At 45.5% G+C, this 20,527-nt stretch overlaps 1 protein-coding gene across 1 annotated transcript in view; it reads left to right on the top strand.

Moving 5' to 3' along the window:
• LOC140191511 (low-density lipoprotein receptor-related protein 1-like) overlaps nt 1-20,527 on the top strand; it is a 293,778-nt gene that overhangs the window by 137,187 nt on the left and 136,064 nt on the right. Inside the window, exons 20-27 of the mRNA XM_072248962.1 lie at nt 847-1,014; nt 1,826-2,008; nt 2,776-2,976; nt 4,860-5,105; nt 5,693-5,890; nt 14,639-14,707; nt 15,242-15,446; nt 19,874-20,038. Of these exons, the coding sequence (XP_072105063.1) occupies nt 847-1,014; nt 1,826-2,008; nt 2,776-2,976; nt 4,860-5,105; nt 5,693-5,890; nt 14,639-14,707; nt 15,242-15,446; nt 19,874-20,038 (1,435 nt within the window). The remainder of the gene's footprint in view (nt 1-846; nt 1,015-1,825; nt 2,009-2,775; nt 2,977-4,859; nt 5,106-5,692; nt 5,891-14,638; nt 14,708-15,241; nt 15,447-19,873; nt 20,039-20,527) is intronic.

Genomic DNA, 20,527 nt, shown 5'->3' on the forward strand with positions numbered 1-20,527 from the left:
TTTCTCTCACCTCCTCCTTATCCACTTTAATTCACTACTCTGTCCCAGTCCCTTGTGCTCTCTCCCCACCCCGTCTCTCTCGTCCAACTGCCTCTCTCCCTTGTCTACTGCTCTCTGCTCCATCTTCCCCTGCTCCCTTTCTTCCCTGCCCCTCCCACTCCCCCATTTCTTGCTCTGTCCTCCCCTTGTCTCCTGCTCTCTGCCCTCCTCTCTGTCTTCCGCTCTCTTCTCCCGCTTCCTTTCTCTGCCTGTCTCCCTCTATCTGCCCCTTCATCATCCTCTCCCTCTGTTTGCCTTCTCTCTCCCTCCCTCCATCCCCCTCTCTTCCCTCACCCCTCTGAATATCACAGAGCACAACACTTCAGTGACTTGCATTAACCCCAGCTGAACACATGCCTCTTGCATTAGACATTGCCCTCTCACACATAGTTCCTTCATCTTTCCCCTTTTGTACTCCTGTTAAAAGCATGTTGCTGTAAATGCACCTCACCCTCAGAACTCTCTCCTCTTTCTATCCAGTCCCTTCTTCTCCCCAATCCTCCCCCTCCCCCGCCTGCACTGCCCCTCGATTTTCACTTTGCTTTTTCCTCCACTTACCTTTTCACTCTCCACTTCTCCCTTCTCCACTCCCTCCCTCTGCCTCCCCTACCCCCTCTCTCCTCTCCTCTTCCGCCTCTCTCTCCACTTCTCCTCTTCCGCCTCTCTCTCCACTTCTCCTCACACCTCCCTCTCTCTTCCCTCCTCCAATCCCCCTTCACTCTCCCTTACTTACCCTCCCTCTGATATCTGACACTCACCGCCCCTCCCTGTGGGCTCTCCCATTTTCTTCCCACCCCTGACCCACAGACAATGATTGCGGAGACGGCAGTGACGAGGCGGGTTGTACTCATTCCTGCTCCAGCGCCCAGTTCAAGTGCAACAGTGGCCGCTGCATTCCCGGGCACTGGACCTGTGACGCTGATAATGACTGCGGCGACTACAGCGACGAAACTCATGCCAACTGCACCAACCAAGGTGGGTAGGACTTGTCTCCCCTCGCTCTCAGCTCTGCCATCAAGCCCCACCTCCTGATGAGGACCTGCCCACCTCTTAGGATCCACCCATAAGCTAGACCTGCTGCTCAAAGTAGCCACACCTTCTAAATAGCCCCGTCCTCAGTGTAGCCCCACACCCAGAAGAGACTGTGCACTGTAGCACACTCCTGATGCCAATGGAAGCTCAGCCACCAGCATTGTCCGTTTCCTGTAGCCTCACATCCTGGCAAAGCTCCTTCCTCAGCATAGCCCTGCTGCTCACTAAGGATCTGACTGCAGCACACAGCATAACCCTTCCCTCTCTCAGCCTCTTGCCAGGGTTCAGCCCACCCCTGTTGAGGGGCGGGTGAGTGTGGCACTACCAGTAACAATTCTCCCGGGCTTTTATTCCCTACCACCACCCTAGGGTCTCTGTTCCCTTCTATACCACTCTGCTAGGGAGGCCAAAGGGTGTGGTGGTCCTGTGTATTTCATCTACCCTGTTCTCTCAAGTTTCCACATGCTGCTATCCCCTGCAGTAGAGGGGACAAAGAGTACGTCACCAGCTATTTATGCCCCCCCCCCCATGTTTCTGCCTCTTCCTATCCCTTCCAGTGGAGGGGAGGAAGAGTAGGGCAACAAACACCAACTCTGATCCTTTGTGATTTATCTCTTCCCCCAGCCCCCCTCCCCCCATGTATCCACCCTCTCCTATTGCCTTCATTTGGAGGTTTGAAGGGTATTGCTCTGGCCGCTGATCCTCCACCCTGTCTGTGTTTTATCTCTATGCTTATCTCTCCCTCTCCCATCAGCCACCCGACCGCCTGGAGGTTGCCATGGTGACGAATTCCAGTGCCAGATGGACGGTCTATGCATCCCCATGCGCTGGCGCTGTGACGGGGACACAGACTGCGTGGACTCCAGTGACGAACGCAGTTGTGAGGGTGTCACCCACATGTGTGACCCCACAATCAAGTTCGGCTGCAAGGATACTGGTAGGTCCTGCCATACTGGACAGTTTGACCGTAGCTTTGGGAAGAGAGAATATGTGTGTGTCTTTGTGTCTGTTTCTGTGTCTATATTAATGTGTGTATGTGTGGAGTATATGACGTGTTTGTTTTACGTCTGAGAAGGTATGGGGATGTGTGTGTGTGTGTGTGTGTGTGTCTGTCTGTCGCTGCAGTGAATGTGCGTCATTGTGTCTGTGTCTGTCTTCCTAGTGTCTGTTTGTCAGTGTGTGCATAAATGTCTTTGTGTAGTTTTGTGTGTGTGAGTGGCTCTGTATTTGAGTGCCTGTGGGTGTTAATGTGTGTGTTTGTGTGTGCACGCGCATACATGTGAGGTGTGGGGGCTTTGGAGAGGGTGCAGAACAGGTTCACCAGGATGCTTCTGGATTAGATGGTAAGAACTATAAGGCGAGGTTGGACAAACTTAGGTTGTTTTCTCTGATGTGGCAGAGGTTGAGAGGAGACCTGGAAGAAGTTTATGAGATTATGTGAGGCACAGATAGGGTAGTCAGCCGTCTCAGGGTCAAAATGTCTAATAGCAGAGGGTGTGCATTTAAGGTGAGAGGATAAGTTCAAAGAAGATGTACAGGGCAAATTTTCTTACATGGTGAGTGTGTTTGTATGAGGGCATTTTTATACATGACAGCCTACTCAGTTTGTTTCCAAGCATGGATGTTGGACCTAGATCCATGCAGTAGGTCTCTCTTCCCCTCCGCCTTTACTGCTCCGTAACTGTGGTCATCCCCCGACTGCAGGCCGCTGCATCAGCAAGACCTGGGTGTGTGATGGTGACAATGACTGCGAGGACAGCTCCGATGAAGAAAACTGCGAGGCCCTTGTCTGCAAGCCCCCCTCCCACTCCTGTGCCAAGAACACCTCCGTCTGCCTCCCTCCAGAGCAGCTGTGCGATGGGAAGGATGATTGCGCTGATGGCTCGGATGAAGGGGAGCTCTGTGGTATGTGTCCACACCAATGAGACCGAGTCTGACACAATGTTGGAGTCAGAGTGAAGTCTCCACACCGTCCCATCACACACTCCCAGTGTCATGCACAGAGTGAATCTCCCTCCACACTGTCCCATCACACACTCCCAGTGTCATGCACAGAGTGAATCTCCCTCCACTCTGTCCCATCAGTGTCTACTACGGTCAGACGCAGAGTGAATCTCCCTCCACACCGTCCTATCACACACTCCCAGTGTCATGCACAGAGTGAATCTCCCTCCACACCGTCCCATCACACACTCCCAGTGTCATGCACAGAGTGAATCTCCCTCCACACTGTCCCATCACACACTCCCGGGGTCAGACACAGAGTGAATCTCCCTCCACACCGTCCCATCACACACTCCCGGGGTCAGACACAGAGTGAATCTCCCTCCACACTGTCCCATCACACACTCCCGGGGTCAGACACAGAGTGAATCTCCCTCCACACTGTCCCATCACACACTCCCAGTGTCATGCACAGAGTGAATCTCCCTCCACACTGTCCCATCACACACTCCCAGTGTCAGAAACAGAGTGAATCTCCCTCCACACCATCCCATCACACACTCCCAGGGTCAGACACAGAGTGAATCTCCCTCCACACTGTCCCATCACACACTCCCAGGGTCACACACAGAGTGAATCTCCCTCCACACTGTCCCATCACACACTCCCAGTGTCAGACACAGAGTGAATCTCCCTCCACACTGTCCCATCACACACCCCCAGAGTCAGACACAGAGTGAATCTCCCTCCACACCATCCCATCACACACTCCCAGTGTCAGACACAGAGTGAATCTCCCTCCACACTGTCCCATCACACACTCCCAGTGTCAGACACAGAGTGAATCTCCCTCCACACTGTCCCATCACACACTCCCGGGGTCAGACACAGAGTCAATCTCCCTCCACACTGCCCATCACACACTCCCAGGGTCAGACACAGAGTGAATCTCCCTCCACACCGTCCCATCACACACTCCCAGTGTCAGAAACAGAGTGAATCTCCCTCCACACCATCGCTTCACACACTCCCAGGGTCAGACACAGAGTGAATCTCCCTCCACACTGTCCCATCACACACTCCCAGGGTCAGACACAGAGTGAATCTCCCTCCACACCATCCCATCACACACTCCCAGGGTCACACACAGAGTGAATCTCCCTCCACACTGTCCCATCACACACTCCCAGTGTCAGACACAGAGTGAATCTCCCTCCACACCATCCCATCACACACTCCCAGGGTCAGAAACAGAGTGAATCTCCCTCCACACCGTCCCATCACACACTCCCAGTGTCAGACACAGAGTGAATCTCCCTCCACACTGTCCCATCACACACTCCCAGTGTCAGACACAGAGTGAATCTCCCTCCACACTGTCCCATCACACACTCCCAGTGTCAGACACAGAGTGAATCTCCCTCCACACTGTCCCATCACACACACCCAGGATCAGACACAGAGTGAATCTCCCTCCACTCCGTCCCATCACACACACCCAGGATCAGACACAGAGTGAATCTCTCTCCACATTGTCCCATCACACACTCCCTGGGTCAGATGTAGGGTGACCCCCACCTTGTCAGCCATCAACACACGAACTGCAATAACTGAGTATGTGTCAAAAGCTATGGTGTAGCTGTCTCTCACTGTTCTCTCCCTCCCTTCTCTCCCCCATCTCCCCTCCTCCCCACTCCCTTTCTCACCTTCTCTTCCCACCTCCCTACTCTTCATTTCTCCCTCACTCTCCCTGCCTACTTCCATCCCTCTTTCTCTCCCTGTGTATGTCTCCCTCCCTTCTCCTTGTCTCCCTCTGCTGGTCTTCCCACCCTCCTAATGCACAGACCAGTGCTCCTTGAACAATGGGGGCTGCAGCCACAACTGTACGGTTGCCCCCGGAGAAGGGATTGTCTGCTCATGCCCCCTGGGGATGGAGCTGGGTGCGGACCGCAAGCAGTGTCAGATCCAGAGCTACTGTGCCAAGCACCTCAAGTGCAGCCAGCGCTGTGAGCAGCACAAGACCATTGTCAAGTGCTCCTGCTACCAGGGATGGGCGCTGATGCCCGACGGCAAGAGCTGTGCCAGCAATGGTGAGGATACCCGCTTTCTCCTGGAGGGAGAGGGAGGGCATCAGGGAGGGCAAGGTGTTGGGAAGGATGTAGCAAGGGTGAGTGGTACTGGGCCTGGTTAGGATATGTGTTGGTTCACAGATGGGAGAGGGAGGTAGGGAGGGGCAACTGTATTGATTCAGGTGAGGATGTGTGTCGGTTCTTGGGATTGTGGGGAGCATGTTGGAAGAGAAGAGGGGCATAAGGTATGAGGGAGGAGGAGAGTTGTGAGGACGTGTACTGGTTCATCGGAAGGGCCGAGTGGGAGAGAGGGCCGTGGGGGGGGCGGTGCGCGGAGAGGCATTGGGGAGAGTGATACTGGGTCTCGTGACCCTCGTGATGATACGTGCTGCTTTACAGAAGCAGGGGGAGCTATGCTGCTTCAAGTGAATACATGTCGTTGTTCATACAAGGGAGGGGTGGAGGGAACAGAAATCCAGGGATATGGAACTGCCCTGGTGTGTGTCTGACCCAGGGATAGGGAGACGGGAACTGTGCACAGTGCTCCCGGTTTTGGTCTGACCCAGGGGCATGGAGGTTGGACTAATCTTTGTGATATATCTCTGCAGATCCTTTCAAGCCATTTATCATCTTTTCCAATCGGCATGAGATTCGGCGGATTGACCTTCGTAAGGGTGACTTTAGCGTGCTCGTACCCGGTTTGAGGAATACCATTGCCTTGGACTTTCACCTGAACCAAAGCTCTCTGTACTGGACCGACGTAGTGGAGGACAAGATATACCGGGGGAAGCTCTCTGAGAGTGGAGGTAATTTGTTCCTTCCTCCATCTCACTCGTCACTCTGTCCTTGCTGTCTTTCACTCCTTCCCTCTAATTCGCTCTCACCCTGCCACTCTGTCTGTCTGTCTTGTCTTGTCTCTCTCTAAATTCATTATGCTCTCCTCTTCTCTCTCCATCACCCTCTCTCCCTTCCAATACCTCACTCTCATCCTGTCAGCCTGTCTCTCTCTCACCCCCTCTTTTCCTCAATATAGCAATAATTAGTGTTGAAGTTAGATGATTGGGAAGCTTTAAAAACTGCCAGAATGGAACTAAAAAAGCCATAAGGAGAAAAAAGATGAAATATGATGGTAAACTGGCCAATAGAAAAGAGGATACCAAATGTTTTTACAGATATATAAAGAATAAAAGATGAATGTGGATAACGGACAACTGGAAAAAGATACTGGTGAGATAGTAATGTGAACAAAGAAATGTCACACGAACTGAAGGAGTATTTTGCATTAATCTTCACTGTGGAAGATGCTAGTGCTACAGTTAAGTGCTAGGTGTCATTACTAGGGAGAAGGTACTTGGGAAACTGAAAGGTATGAAAGTAGATCAGTCACCTAGACCAGATGGATTGCTAATGCCTCCATAATCTCTTCAGCTACCTCTTTCAGAATCCTGAGGTTCTGAAAGAGGTAGCTGAAGAGATTGTGGAGATATTAGTAACGATCTTTCAGGAATTACGTGATTCTTCAATGGGTCTGGAGGACTAGACTATTGAAAATGTTATTCAGGCCAGTTAGCCTGACTTCAGTGGTCGGGAAGATGTTGGAGTCTATTATTAAGGATGAAGTTTCTGGGTCCTTGGAGGCACATGATAAAATAGGCCAAAGTCAGCATGGTTTCCTTAAGAGGAAATCTTGCTTGAAAAATCCATTGGAACTCTTTGAGGAAGTAACATTCAGGATAGACAAAGGAGTGAGCGGATGTTGTTTAGTTAGATTTTCAGAAAGCCTTTGACAAGGTGCTGTTCATGAGGCTGCTTAACAAAACAAGAACCCATAGTGGTACAGGAAATATACTAGCATGGATTGAAGTTTGGCTGTCTGGCGGAAGGCAAATACTGAGAATAAAAGGAGCCTTTTCTGATTGGATGCTGGTGACTAGTGGTCCCCAGGGGTTGGTGTTAGGACAGCTTCTTTTTTTAAAAAAATTAATTAATTAATTAATTAATTAATTAATTATATGTTTATTTGGATAAGGAATTCACAAATATCATGTACTTTTTCACACATATAACCTTTTCCATTTTTTTATATGTATAAAACTATAATTATTTATACATTCTTAAGTACACATTGAGATGATATAAAAGGAAATTAGACATTTAAATAGATAATTATGTACTGTGGTAAATCTAACCTATTAGGCTAAGTAATGGAATTAGTTGTTAAGAAAAATGGTAATAATAGTTTCCATATAACCCTTCTGGACCATTTCCACTGGTCCAAAATGTTGTATATAAGCCTATGTATCAACCATTGTAGGTGTTTATATCCTAATTTGTTCATGCTTGCTCCTGCCCCCAGACATAATTATCCAATCCCTATGTACTTATTTACTTAATTTTTCCATTTTTTATCCCTTTCCCAAATCTCTCCCTTTACTTGTGTTAATTCTCTATTTTCCAAAAGAAAACCAAAAAAAAGACATTTAGACTAGGGGTACTTACGTTAGCAATATTACTGTGTTGATGAGAAGAGCAGTATAAATCATTAGGAGAGTCATCTAAAGTCTGCTCGCATTGGGGTTATATATGCAATCCATTTATTCCAGATTTGATAAAATTTTTCTTTTTGAATTCTCAGGGAATAAGTCAACTTTTCCATTTTAAATATTTCCAAGATAATTTTGTGCCAATCTTCTAATGTAGGTGGTATTGGATTTAGCCACTTTCTAGTGATTGATTTCTTACTTGCCACTAAGAGGGCCTGCAGCAACTTTATATCTTCCTTCTGTTCAAGAAACAATACATGCCCCAAATAGAGGGTCTCAAAGTTCAGAGGTATCTGGGACCTAAGTACCTTAACTAATGTTCTATGAATACCTTCCCAATATAGACTTAATTTAGGGCAATCCCAGAAAATATGAAAATGATTTGCCTCCTTGGAGCCGCACCTTCTCCAACACGTCACGTTTGTATCTTTATATTTTTCCTGATATGGGGTCTTGAAGTATCTTGTAATGTTTTTCCAACAATGTTCTCTCCAAGTCAAAGAATTAGTCGAGGACCATTGAAAGCTGCAGATTTCCCCCCAAGCCTCCTCTGAAAGTACCAACCCCGCTTCTTTCTCCCACTTCTCTTTAATATACAGTGTATTTACATTTTTAGCATGGGAGAGTGCATTATATACTCGAGAAACTGATTTACTAGGTATTGAACTGCAAGCTGAATTCAGAATCTTGAAAAATTCTAATTCTACTGTTGATAGGTCTGTATATCTACAACTCTGGTTAACATAGTTTTGTACTTGAAGGTACCTAAAAAAGTCATTGTGTTCTAGGCCATGTTTGTCCTGCAGGATTTGGAAACTTTGTAATACTCTTTTATCTATAAATGAGAGGTAGGTTGTAAGACCTTTCTTTATCCATAACTCAAATCTTTTATCTCCTCTGTTGGGAAAGAATTCGGTATCATATGCACACCATCTAAAGAGTTTTAACATGTTATTAATTCCACATGAATTAACCACCTTCTGCCATACTTTTAATGTAAGATTTATCCAACTGTTTTTAAATTTTTCCAACTGGGCCATCAATCCTTTGTCAGTTATTGAGGCCTGTAGAGGAAAACTGTCAACTAATCCAAATTCTATTTCCTTCCATCTAGCCTTATATTCCCTATTACACCAATATAACAGAGGGGTTATCTGTGAGGCATAAAAATAATTTCTCAGACAAGGAAGAACCATACCTCCTCCTTCCTTCCCTAACTGTAAGGTGTTATATCGAATTCTAGGTTTCTTTCCTTGCCAAATGAAGCGGGAAATCCATTTGTCCCATTCCCTGAATTGATTATCATCCACCTCCACCAGTAAAGTACGGAAAAGATACAATAACCGAGGAAGAATATTCATTTTTATAGTATTTATCCTTGAATTTAAACTTAAAAAGGGGATAAGATTCCATCTATGCATATCTGCTTTTATCTCTGAGATTAATGGCCCATAATTTACCTGTGACAGTGTTGAAAGATCCTTCGGCAGGGTTATTCCTAAATATTTTAATGATTTAGCTTCCCACTTAAGATCGTATGTATCCTGCAATTTTTTGGATGGTGTATAATTTAGGGACATAACCTGCGTTTTCTTTACATTTATTTTATAACCTGATATTTTCCCAAAGTCATCCAACAGTGAAAACAATCCTATAAATGATTTTTCTGGTTCACTCAGATAGACCAAAACGTCATCTGCGAATAACGCCACTTTCTGTTCAATCCCTGCCACCTTGATACCTTTTACGATTTCGCTCTGTCTTATTAGTTGGGCAAGCGGTTCAATATATAGCACAAAAAGGAGAGGAGAAATTGGGCGTCCCTGTCTAGTGCCTCTCTCTAAGATGAAGGAGTCAGCGAGGTCCCCATTTATCTTAATTCGGGCTGTAGGGCTGTCATATAGAGTCTGAATTACTTTAATAAACTTTTCTTGAAAGCCGAATCTTCCTAACACTCTGTATAGGAATGTCCAACTAACCGAATCAAAAGCTTTCTCAGCGTCCAATCCTACTACCATTGTCTCTGTCTCGTTCTTATTAACCTGTTCTAATTAACCTGTTCTAATATGTGCAGAGTTCTCCTTATGTTGTCCTGTGTTTGTCTTTGTTGAATAAATCCAGTCTGGTCTAAGTGGATTAGGCCAGGTAAAAGCTTTTCCAATCTGCGCGCTAATATAGATGTAAATAGTTTGTAATCTAAATTAAGAACACTAATTGGCCGATAATTGCCACATTCTAGTTTATCTTTACCCTCTTTGGGAATAACTGAAATAATCGCTTCTTTCCAGGAAGGTGGAGTTTCTCCTCTCTGCAGGATCCAATTAAAGGTGTTAAGTAGTAATGGGGCTAACTGTGTCTTCAGGGACTTGTACCACTCTGAGGTAAACCCATCAGAACCCGGGGACTTTCCAGCCTTTAACCTAGAGATGGCCATGTTCAGTTCTTTGACAGTTACTGATTCTAATAAACTTTCATTTTGTAAACCTGTAAGTTTAGGTAGATCTAAAAAATTCAATACACTGTCTATATAGGGCTCATTGGGGGCCCGGGGTTGGGAGTACAGCTCTCGATAATATGCTTGAAAACTCTCTTGAATTTTCCCTATTGCACTCTCCACAAGCTTTGTCTTTGGATTCTTTATTTTATGAATTGTATTGTCTGCTTGTTGTTTTCGTAATTTATATGCTAATAATCTAGCTGATTTACCTCCTACTTCATAATTCTTTTGTCTCAGGTAAAGAAAATTTCTTTGAGTTTCCAACGTATAAATATCGTCAATTTCACTTTGCAATTTCCTAATTTCCTGTTTTCGATTTGAATTACTTTTGTTGCTATCTACAACTTGAAGTTGTTTTAATTTTCCTTGAAGGTCTGCTAATTTTTGTGCATTGATTTTTTTCATGTGAGTGGTAATGGAAATAATTTTCCCTCTCAGTACAGCTTTCATTGTATCCCATAAGATCACTGGTGATGTTTCTCCCGTGTTATTAAGGTCTAGATATTCTTTGATTCCTCCCCTTAATCTCTCCATTACTTTCGGGTTATTGAGTATATGTGAGTTTAACCTCCATAGTGTCTTCCTCATTTTCCTTTCCAGGATTAGAGACATAGAGACTGGGCTATGATCCGACAGATCAATTGTTGCAATATTACAGTTTTTTATCCTGAGTCTATCTGTATTAAAGATAAAGAAATAGTCTATCCTTGAATAGGCTGAATGAGGGAAAGAGTAATGTGTATAATCTTTACTAGTAGGGTGTAATTCCCTCCAGACATCTATAATTCCCAACTCCTCCATCAATGAATTCATTTTCCGAGTCAGAGGTTTATTCTGAGTAACTATTCTTGAAGAATCTAATACAGGATTTAATCTAATATTAAAATCCCCTCCACAAATTACTACCCCTTGAGAACTGACCATTAGGTCAAAAATGTGTCTATAAAATGACCATTCACAACCTGGAGGAGCATAAATATTCAGCAATGTTATTTCTGTACCTTCTATTCTTCCTGTGATTTTTACAAACTGTCCTTCTTTGCCTTTAGTCTCTGAAATATGTTCATAATTAAGAGTACTTGATATTAAAGTAGCTACCCCTCTTTTGTGACTGAAGTTATATGATGAATAAAATACATGCTTAAAGCCCATTCTTTTTAATTTTCCATGTTCAGATTGGCTCATATGTGCTTCCTGGAGGAAAGCTATTTGTGCCCTCTCTTTTTTCAATTTAGACATTATCTTATTTCTTTTAATTGGATTCAAAACCCCATTAACATTATAGGAAATTATTTTTACCAATTCAGTTTGCATTTTTCTCTAGTAGAAAAAAAACACTCTCCTTTTCTAACCAAACAGTAAGCAATCCCTTCTCAACAGTAAACCAAGACATATAACCACACCCTAGACATTTTTGAACGTGCAACATTTGAAAATTTTTCCCGACTTCCCACAGTGAGGCCTGAGCACCGACCCGCCTCAGTTCAGAGGGATAACCTCTATCTTCACCGTGTTAGAGGGCCCTCAGCAGTTTGAATAATCATAGAGAATTTTCTCCTATTTATGTCTCGACCATATTGCTATCATTCAAGTTATTCCGTCTAGTTTATTTTCAGTTACCAGTTTTCATTTTACCTTTAAGTCCGATTTACTCTTTTCAGTCATTTCTCTTAATTAATCTGTATTCTCTGTGTCTGAATATTTGCAGCTTTTCCTTGTAGTTTGACACTCTGGTTCGAGTGGAGTGTCCTCGCCCCACTAACTGCCACGACTTCTGCCGAATCCTCTCCAGTAGCGACTCCGGTTGGGTGATAACTTTAATAGGTAGCCCCCGGTCCGCCAGGTCCAACATTGCCTCCTCCACCGTAGCGTAAGTTTTTGTCCCTTCGTCATAAAAGACTCTCAGCCGAGCTGGATACAGGGTCTGGAATCTGATGTTGTTTTCCTTCAGGACTCTCCGTGTTTCCGTATATTCCTTCCGCCTGGCAAGAATCCCCAGTGCGTAATCGTGGTCTAAACTGATTTTACAGTTGTTCCACATAAAACCTTTCTTTTGCCATGCCCTTTTAAGCACCTCTTCTTTCATTCTGTAACTGAGAAATCTGACCAGAATCGATCTGGGCTGAGCGCCTGCTGGAGGCTGTGGTGCCAACGCGCGGTGAGCTCTTTCTATCTGTAGGTCTTTTGCGGCCGGTATATCAAGGTTCTCTCTAAGCAGCTTCTCTATGAAGGGAATCATCAATCCGGGTTTACCTTCGGTTCCTTCGGGAACGCCGTAGATCCTCACATTTTCCCTTCTCGAGCGGCCTTCTTGATCTATTAATTTCCACTGGAGTTGGTCTTGCAGCTTCAGCGTTTCTGCTATCACTTCCTTGGCGTTTTGTAGCTTCTCTTCAATTCCAACAATCCTCGCTTCGGCTTCATCTATCCGCGAGTTAGTTTTTACTATTTCTCCTTTAATATGTTCCAGCTGTTTACTGTTATCATGTCGGAACTCGCGAATCTCTCTGAGAATCAAAGGCAGAGTCACCGATTCCCCCTCATTATCTCCGTCCTGGCTTGCCGTGGGGGAGCTAGGCCCGTCGCCTTGCTGCGTCTCTTTATGTTTATCAGCCTTCGGAGCGGACTTTTTAATCTTGAGTTCTTAGACATCATCCTTGCCCCTTTTATTAATATAGTTATGCAATATTAAGTATTTGTCTAAATTCGATTTTGGGGCAGTTTACCTTCTCTTTTGTCGAGAGACCTTTTCCTTACGCCGCCATTCCCTTGATGACCCCAGACAGCTTCTTTTCACGTTGTATATCACTGATGTCATGAAGGAATTGATGGTTTTGTGGATTACACAAAGATAGGGCAGGTAGTGTTGAGGAAGCAGACAGGTTATAGAAGGACTGAGACAGATTAGGAGAATAGGGAAAGAAGTGACAGATGGAATACAGTGTCAGGAAGTGTACGTCATGCTGTAGGAATAAAAGCATAGACTATTTTCTAAATGGGGAGAAATTTCAGAAATCAGAGGTGCAGAGGAATTTGGGAGTCCTCATGCAGGATTCCCGAAAGGTTAACTTGCAGGTTGAGTCTATGGTACGGAAGGCAAATGCAATGTTAGCATTCATTTTGAGTGGACTAGAATATGAAAGCAGAGATGTTATGCTGAGGCTTTATAAGACATTGGTCAGACCACATTTGGAGTATTATGAGCAGTTTTGGGCCCCTTGTCTAAGAAAGGAAGTGCTGACATTGGAGAGGATCCATAAGAGGTTTACAAGAATGATCCCAGGTATGCAAGGGTTAATGTATGAGGAGCATTTGATGGCTCTGGGGTTAAAAGACTGGTGGGGGGAGGAATCTCATTGATACCTATCAAATACTGAAAGGCCTAGATAGAGTGGATGTTTCCGATAGTGAGGGAGTCTAGGACCAGAGGACACAACCACAGAATAGAGCGGGATGTCCATTTAGAATGGAGGTGAGGAGAAATGTCTTTAGCCAGAGGGTGGTGAATCTTTGCCACTTACGGATGTGTAGGCCAAGTCATTTAGTATAATTAAGGCAGAGGATGATAGTTCTTGTTTAGTAAGGACATCAGAGGTTACGGGGAGAAGGCGAGTGATTGGAGTTGGGAGGAAAAACAAAGCAGCTATGGTCAAATGGCAGATTGGACTTGATGGGCCGAATGGCCTAATTGTGTTCTTATGACTTACGGTTTTACGGTTTGACAATAAACACAACTTTGACTTTGTACAATTTTATAATTCCCTATAAGGTTACCCCTCAGCCTCCTATCCTCCAATCAATAAAATCACAGTCTACTCAACCTCTCCCAATCACTCAGGCCCTAAAGGTCCCAGAAAACAAGCAGATTCCAGAATATCAGAGTAAATTCATAGCACCAACAAAGGTTATGGGGAGAAGGCAAGAGAATGTGGTTGACAGGGAAATCAGCCATGATGGAACGGCAGGACAGACTCGGTGGGCCAAATGGCCTAATTCTGCTTCTGTATCTTATGGTCTTAAAATTGCTACAAGTTAAAAGGATAAATAAATAGAGCAATTAATAAAGGAACAATGATGCATGGGTTCATTGACTGTTCAGAAATCAGATGGTGGAGGAGAAGTTATTCCTGAATCACTGAGTGTGTGCCTTTAGACTCCTGTACTACCTCTCTGATTGTAATAATGAGAAGCGGGCATGTCCTGGATAGTGAGGGTCCCTGTTGATGGATGCCGCCTTCATGAGGCACGACCTCTTGAAGATGTCCTCGATAGTGAGGAGGTTTGTACCCGTGATGGAGCTGCTTGAGTCTACAACCCACTGCAGCCTCTTGTGATACTGTGCATTGGAACCTCCAGACAAGTTGATAATGCAACCAGACAGAAGGGAGACTCTTAAAAACCCATGAGGGATGTGGGTAATGACATGTGAAAGTCCTTTCCCACTGAACTTCTTAAACAGCCCCAGTCACAAACACAGACTGACTGCTGACTCGTTTTGTTTTCCTCTCCCACAGAGCTGCCCTGGAAGATGGACGCACGATCGGGAGACCAGAGCATTGCAGGAAAGGGCGTGTCATCACGAGGTGTGAGAAATTGTGATGCTTTCGTTATACCTCCACTCCCCTTCTCAATCTACTCCTCAATCCACTCTACTCTCATATACTTCCCTCATCTCCTAACTCTGCTATTCTCTTACTCCCCTCTCTTCAGCTCCCCCTCCTTAATCCCGTTTTACTCCACCTCACCTTTCTGTCTGTCAATCCCTCTCCCTTCTCCCATTTCCCTCTTTTGCCACCCTCTCTCTGCCACTCCCATGTTTCTCTCTTCTCCATGACTCCCCAATCCTCCACTCCCCTTTTCACCACCCTCACACTCCCCACCCACCCCACCCACCTGCTCATCCCTCCTCTCTTGCTCTCACTTCTGCTCTCTGTTCTCCCTCCCCCCTTCCCCCGCCCCTCTATTATCTGCTCCTTCCATTTACTGTTGATTTTTTGTGCTCCAAACCATTGTCTGGGTTGAGGGTGAAGTTTACTGCTTGGGGGTTGGGGGGTGGTGGTGGTTGGATTCCATGGGTCTCTGATAACGTGACTCTCCCCTTCGCCATTCCTCTGCAGCTTTGAGCAGCGTGGAGGTGGTAGTTCAGTATGGCCTGGCCACCCCCGAGGGTCTGGCCGTGGATTGGATTGCGGGCAACATCTACTGGGTGGAGAGCAACCTGGACCAGATCGAGGTGGCTAAGCTGGATGGCTCAATGCGCACCACCCTTATTGCTGGTGACATTGAGCACCCCCGGGCCATTGCTTTGGATCCCCGGGATGGGTAAGTCACGCCTGCACCCCCTCCCCCCATTTCCCCTGTTCCTCCTTAGAGCCTCGAATGGAATAGGAAATTAAGAGGAGCTGGGAACAGGATCAAGGTCTTTTTTGCTTCGGGTTGGAGAGTCTAAAACTGGGCAGCACAGGTTTAAGGAGACCTGGGGTGACAGCTTTTACACCCAGAGTTTTAGCATAGACTGGTTGGTCCGAAAATCCAGTTTCCATGCTGTCTGACCCTGTTGTCTGTGTTGGCAGGAATTGTTAAAGCTGCACATTTGACAACGATATCAGAAAGCACTTGGATCCTGAAGTTATCAATGCATGTAGATAAGCTGATAACTTGAATTCGGCATCCTGTTTAGCATATGTGTGGTAGGCCAAAATAGCCCGTATCTATGATGTACTGTTCTGTATTTCAATCAAACAAGCCTGTTTGAAATCCCTGACTCTGATGTGAAATGCATTGGGGTGGACTGTTTCCTGTTTGATGATGGCATCATGCAGTATCTCAAGTGCTTGGTTGCATTTGACCACTGGTAGTATGTAAACTGTGGACAGGATTATGAAGGAGGACTCTTGGTAAATAGAACAGGTGGCATTTCATTGTTTGGTGTTCAAGGTCAGGGTAACAGGTGTTCAACAAATTGCCACATCAGAGCACCACCGAAAGTTTATCATGAAGCACACACCTCCACCTTTTGCCTTTTCTGAATCAACAGTTTGGTCCATCTTGTGTATCGAGAAGCCTTCGGGTCTGATCGCTGTATATGGTGTATTCTGAGTAAGCCATGCCTCGGTAAAACACAGAACACAACAATTGCTCAATTCCTGACGATACAGCACTTTTGGCCTACAGTCCTCAATTTTGTTATCCACTGACTGCACATTCACGAAGAAGATGCTGGGTAGAGGGGGCCTCATTCCTCTGCATTGCAGCCAGGGTTGGAGTCCACCCCCCATCTTGCTTCTGGCCATGGCGATGAACCACTTCAGGGTGCTGCACCTGCTTGCTTGAGAGTTAAGCCCACTGAGTACTTTAGGAGATTGTGTAATCTATAGTTTATTAAGTCAATTTAAAAGTATATTGCTGAAAGGGGAATTACTGTACATGGTGCAGATTGCAGTGAGATTAATTCAGAAGAGGTATATTTAACATTACCATGGTTCATCAATGCCATCTTGGCATGTTAGTATAGTTTTTATTTTATTTTATTTTAGTGATACAACACGGAGTTGACCCTTCAAGCCATGCCATCCCAACAATTCCCGACAAACCCAGTTAACCCTAACCTAATCAATGGACGATTTACAATGATCGATTAACCTACCCTGTACACCTTTGGACTGTGGGAGGAAACCAGAGAAAACCCATTCCACGGGGAGGATGTACAGAGACTCTTTACAGAATGCCACCGGAATGAATTCCAAACTCTGGAACGCCTCAAGCTGTAATAGCGCTACCACTGCGCTACCGTTGCGCTTGTGCAACATGGCGCTGGTGAAACGTGACATGTTGAGGGCAGCTTAGAAAACTTCTAAATATACTTCTGAACTATTCTACTTGCAATCTGTACCCTGTAATTTCCTTCTAAGTATTGTACTTCTGAGCTGTCGTAATGAACTAGGGATTTCATGATCCTCTGGAGGACTCGACAGACTTAACCCTCAAGAATGCAAGTACAGCACCTTTAAGCGGGTGAAAGTACATTACCATGGCCATAAGAGAGTGAAGAGGGGATGACTCCTGTCACGTGACCAGCAACATTGAATATCAATTGAGTCAGGTTTTATAAAAACAAACAAACATTTATTAGACTCTGCTCAACAATAGCAAAAAATATTCAAAAGACTAACTTAACTGGAAGTTAACTGCTATAGGGCAACTCTGGAACAGTTCTTAAAAGGGTAAATGCGAAAACAGCTCTTAAAGTGGTAAATTTGAACATAGTTCTTACAATGGTAAATTTGAAAATCCAAGAGATTTATACAGTCAATTAGGAGAGACTTTGAAGTAAAGAATTCCTCGAAGACGTGACGTTATTGTTGATACCAGCCGGAGCCTGCCTTGTCCACAGGATTCACGACGACGGAAATAAAACAGTTTAAAGGAACAGACCTTTTCCTCAGGAGAATAGACACTGCACAATCCTTCCTGCTTTAGCAGAAGATATCTCAGATGCAGGTCACTTTTTCTTGAACGAAGATTCAATAAAGGTCGATCCTCTCCAAAAGTGCCAAACGATATCAGCTTTACTCGACTTCCATCCCAGACTGCGTTTTGGTAAATCAGATCACTTGGCTGTCCTTCTATGCTTGCTTTGACTGTCAGAACATGGAGGTACCATCATGAACTCCCACAGCCCCTGATCCTGCGATTTCAGTCTCTGAGGCCGACAAGAGTATCCTTCAGGAAGGTGAACTCACGGAAAGCTTCCAACCCAGATGGGTTATCTGGCCAAATACTAAAGACCTGTTCTGATCAACTGCCTAGAGGGTTCACTGAGATCTTTAACCTCTCGCTTCCGCAGACTGAGGTACCCACCTGCTTCAATTATACTGGTGCTTAAGAAGACCGTGGTGACCTGCCTCAATGACTATTGCCCAGTAGCACTTAGATCCACGGTAATGAAGTGTTTTCATAGGTTGGTGATTAAACATATTGGCTCTTACTTGAGAGGTGACTTGGATCTGCTCCAATTTGCCTACCAGAGCAACAGCTCCACAGCAGATGCCATCTCATTTGCTCTTCACTCAACCCTGGAACCTCTGGACAGCAAAGATGCATACATCAGGATGCTCTTTATTGACTACAGCTCGGCATTCAACACCATCGTTCCCTCAGAACTAATCACTAAGCTTCAAGACCTTGACCTCAATGCCTTCTTGTGCAAATGGATGTTTGATTTCCTCACTCACTGTTGTGCCAAAAGTTAAGGAATGTTCTCAGACAACACACTTTATTGCTAAGTTACGACAAGTAGTACTTGCCTTGGAAGTGCGCCTGAGCCCATTTGACCGCAGCACCTCACAGTGTCAGTTGCGACTGGTGGTGATCCCAAATCCAAGAGACCTCACCACCAGTGTGCTCTTTCTTTAATACCCTGGTCACTTCTCTCCACCCCTACCTGGGTCAAACCTTTGTCCAGGTCGACCCATCACGTGACCATTGCTTTGGGTACTACAGTCTGAATTCTGCAGAGACAATACCTTAGTCACCTAACACCCTAGTTACCCTTCCCCTGCACATCACACATTTGATCCCAGCAATTGTTCTTTGTGCTCTCTGGGCAACATTTTAGGATTCTTACTATGTTCTCAAACACCAGTCAGTTTGGATTGGCAACAAAACCTCCTTCACAATCTCCATCAGCAAAAGTGCACCACAAGGTTGTGTGCTTACCCCTTGCTCTATTTGTTTTATAGATATGACTGTGAGGCTAAGTACAGTTCAAATGCCACAGCTCCAGTGCTGACGACACCACTGTCATAGGCTGAATCAAAGGTGGTGATGAATCAGCACACAGGAGGAAGATTGAAAATCTGGCTGAGAGGTGCCACAACAACAATCTCTCACTCAATGTCAGCAAGAGCAAGGAGCTGATAATTGACTTCAGGAGGAGAAAACCAGAGGGCCATGAGCCAGTCCTCATGGGGGGGGGGGGTGGAATCAGAGGTAGAGAGGGTCAGTAAATTTAAATTCCTCAGTGTTATCATTTCAGAAGATATGCCCTAGTTCCAGCACGTAAGTGCAACTGCAAAGAAAGCATGGCAGCACCTCTACTTCCTCCGGTTTGCGAAAATTCGGCATGTCAAATCTTTGACAAACTTCTTTAATGTGTGGTGGAGATTATATTGACTGGCTGCATCATAGTCTGTTAAGGAAACACCAATGCCATTGAACAGAAAAGCCTACAAAACGTAGTGGATACAGCCCAGTCCATTTACAGGTAAAGCCCTCCCCACCATTGAGCAGTGTTGCAGGAAAGCAGCATCCATCATCAGGGACCCCCACCATCCAGACCATCCACTTTTTCGGCTGCTGCCATCAGGAATAAGGTACAGGAGTCTCAGGACTCACACCACCAGGTTCAAGAACAGGTATTATCCCTCAACCGTCAGTCTCAGACAGGATAACTTCACTCAACTTCACTCACCAATCAGTGAACTGTTCCCACAACCTGTTATTGTACTGAGGTAGTGAACAGGCTTGTGTTACCTAGTTGAAGAATTGAATGGTTGAAGGAAACCAACCAAGAAAAGGACTTTACAATTACAGTGTTTAATTCATTTTTAATTTTGATTTTCTGTGTTTCCGATGCTCTGTTCCTGTGATGCTGCTGTAAGTTTTTCATTGTGCACACAGGGACTTGTACAGGTGACAACACATTGGACTCTGACTTCTGTGTTCTGTTGATTCATTCTGCTCTTCAGGATACTGTTCTGGACGGATTGGGATGCAAGTCAACCTCGGATAGAAGCAGCCTCCATGAGTGGTGTGGGGCGACGGACGATTCACCGGGAGCTGGGGGCTGGGGGATGGCCAAACGGGTTGACAGTTGATTACCTGGAACGGCGTATCCTCTGGATTGATGCCAGGTATAGCATGCTCCCTCAGAACTACTTTTTTTTTGTTTGGAAGGAGTTTCTTTTCTGAAGCACTGGATACACAGGGAACAATTGGAGATGAAGGAAAAGTTAAATAAATTAGAATTCCACTCCCATTGCCCCTCCCACCCCCCAACATCTTCTCCGCGGTGAGTCTGGTTGGTTGACGTGACCCCGAGACCCCTGCTTTAGCAGATTCCACGTTCTGGGCAGGAGGAAACTGTTCACATGTTTCTCCCCTCCCCAGATCGAGTTTCGTGTGCCTCACGTCCTGGAATCTGCTCTGCCCTCTGCCGCTCTCTCTTTGAACTTACCGCAGCTTAGCACTCCCTCAGTCCTCCTCCAGCTTCCTGGTCTGTGGAATTTGGCACTCCCTCCCAACACCTTCCTGCCTCTCTTCCCCTTCCCTCCTCTCCCTTTCTCCCTCAGTCTCTTTCCCCTCTTCCTCCCCATATCTATCTATCTATCTATATATTTATC

Source organism: Mobula birostris, chromosome X, assembly GCF_030028105.1.
Source record: "Mobula birostris isolate sMobBir1 chromosome X, sMobBir1.hap1, whole genome shotgun sequence".
In the NCBI taxonomy this organism is placed as follows: domain Eukaryota; kingdom Metazoa; phylum Chordata; class Chondrichthyes; order Myliobatiformes; family Myliobatidae; genus Mobula; species Mobula birostris.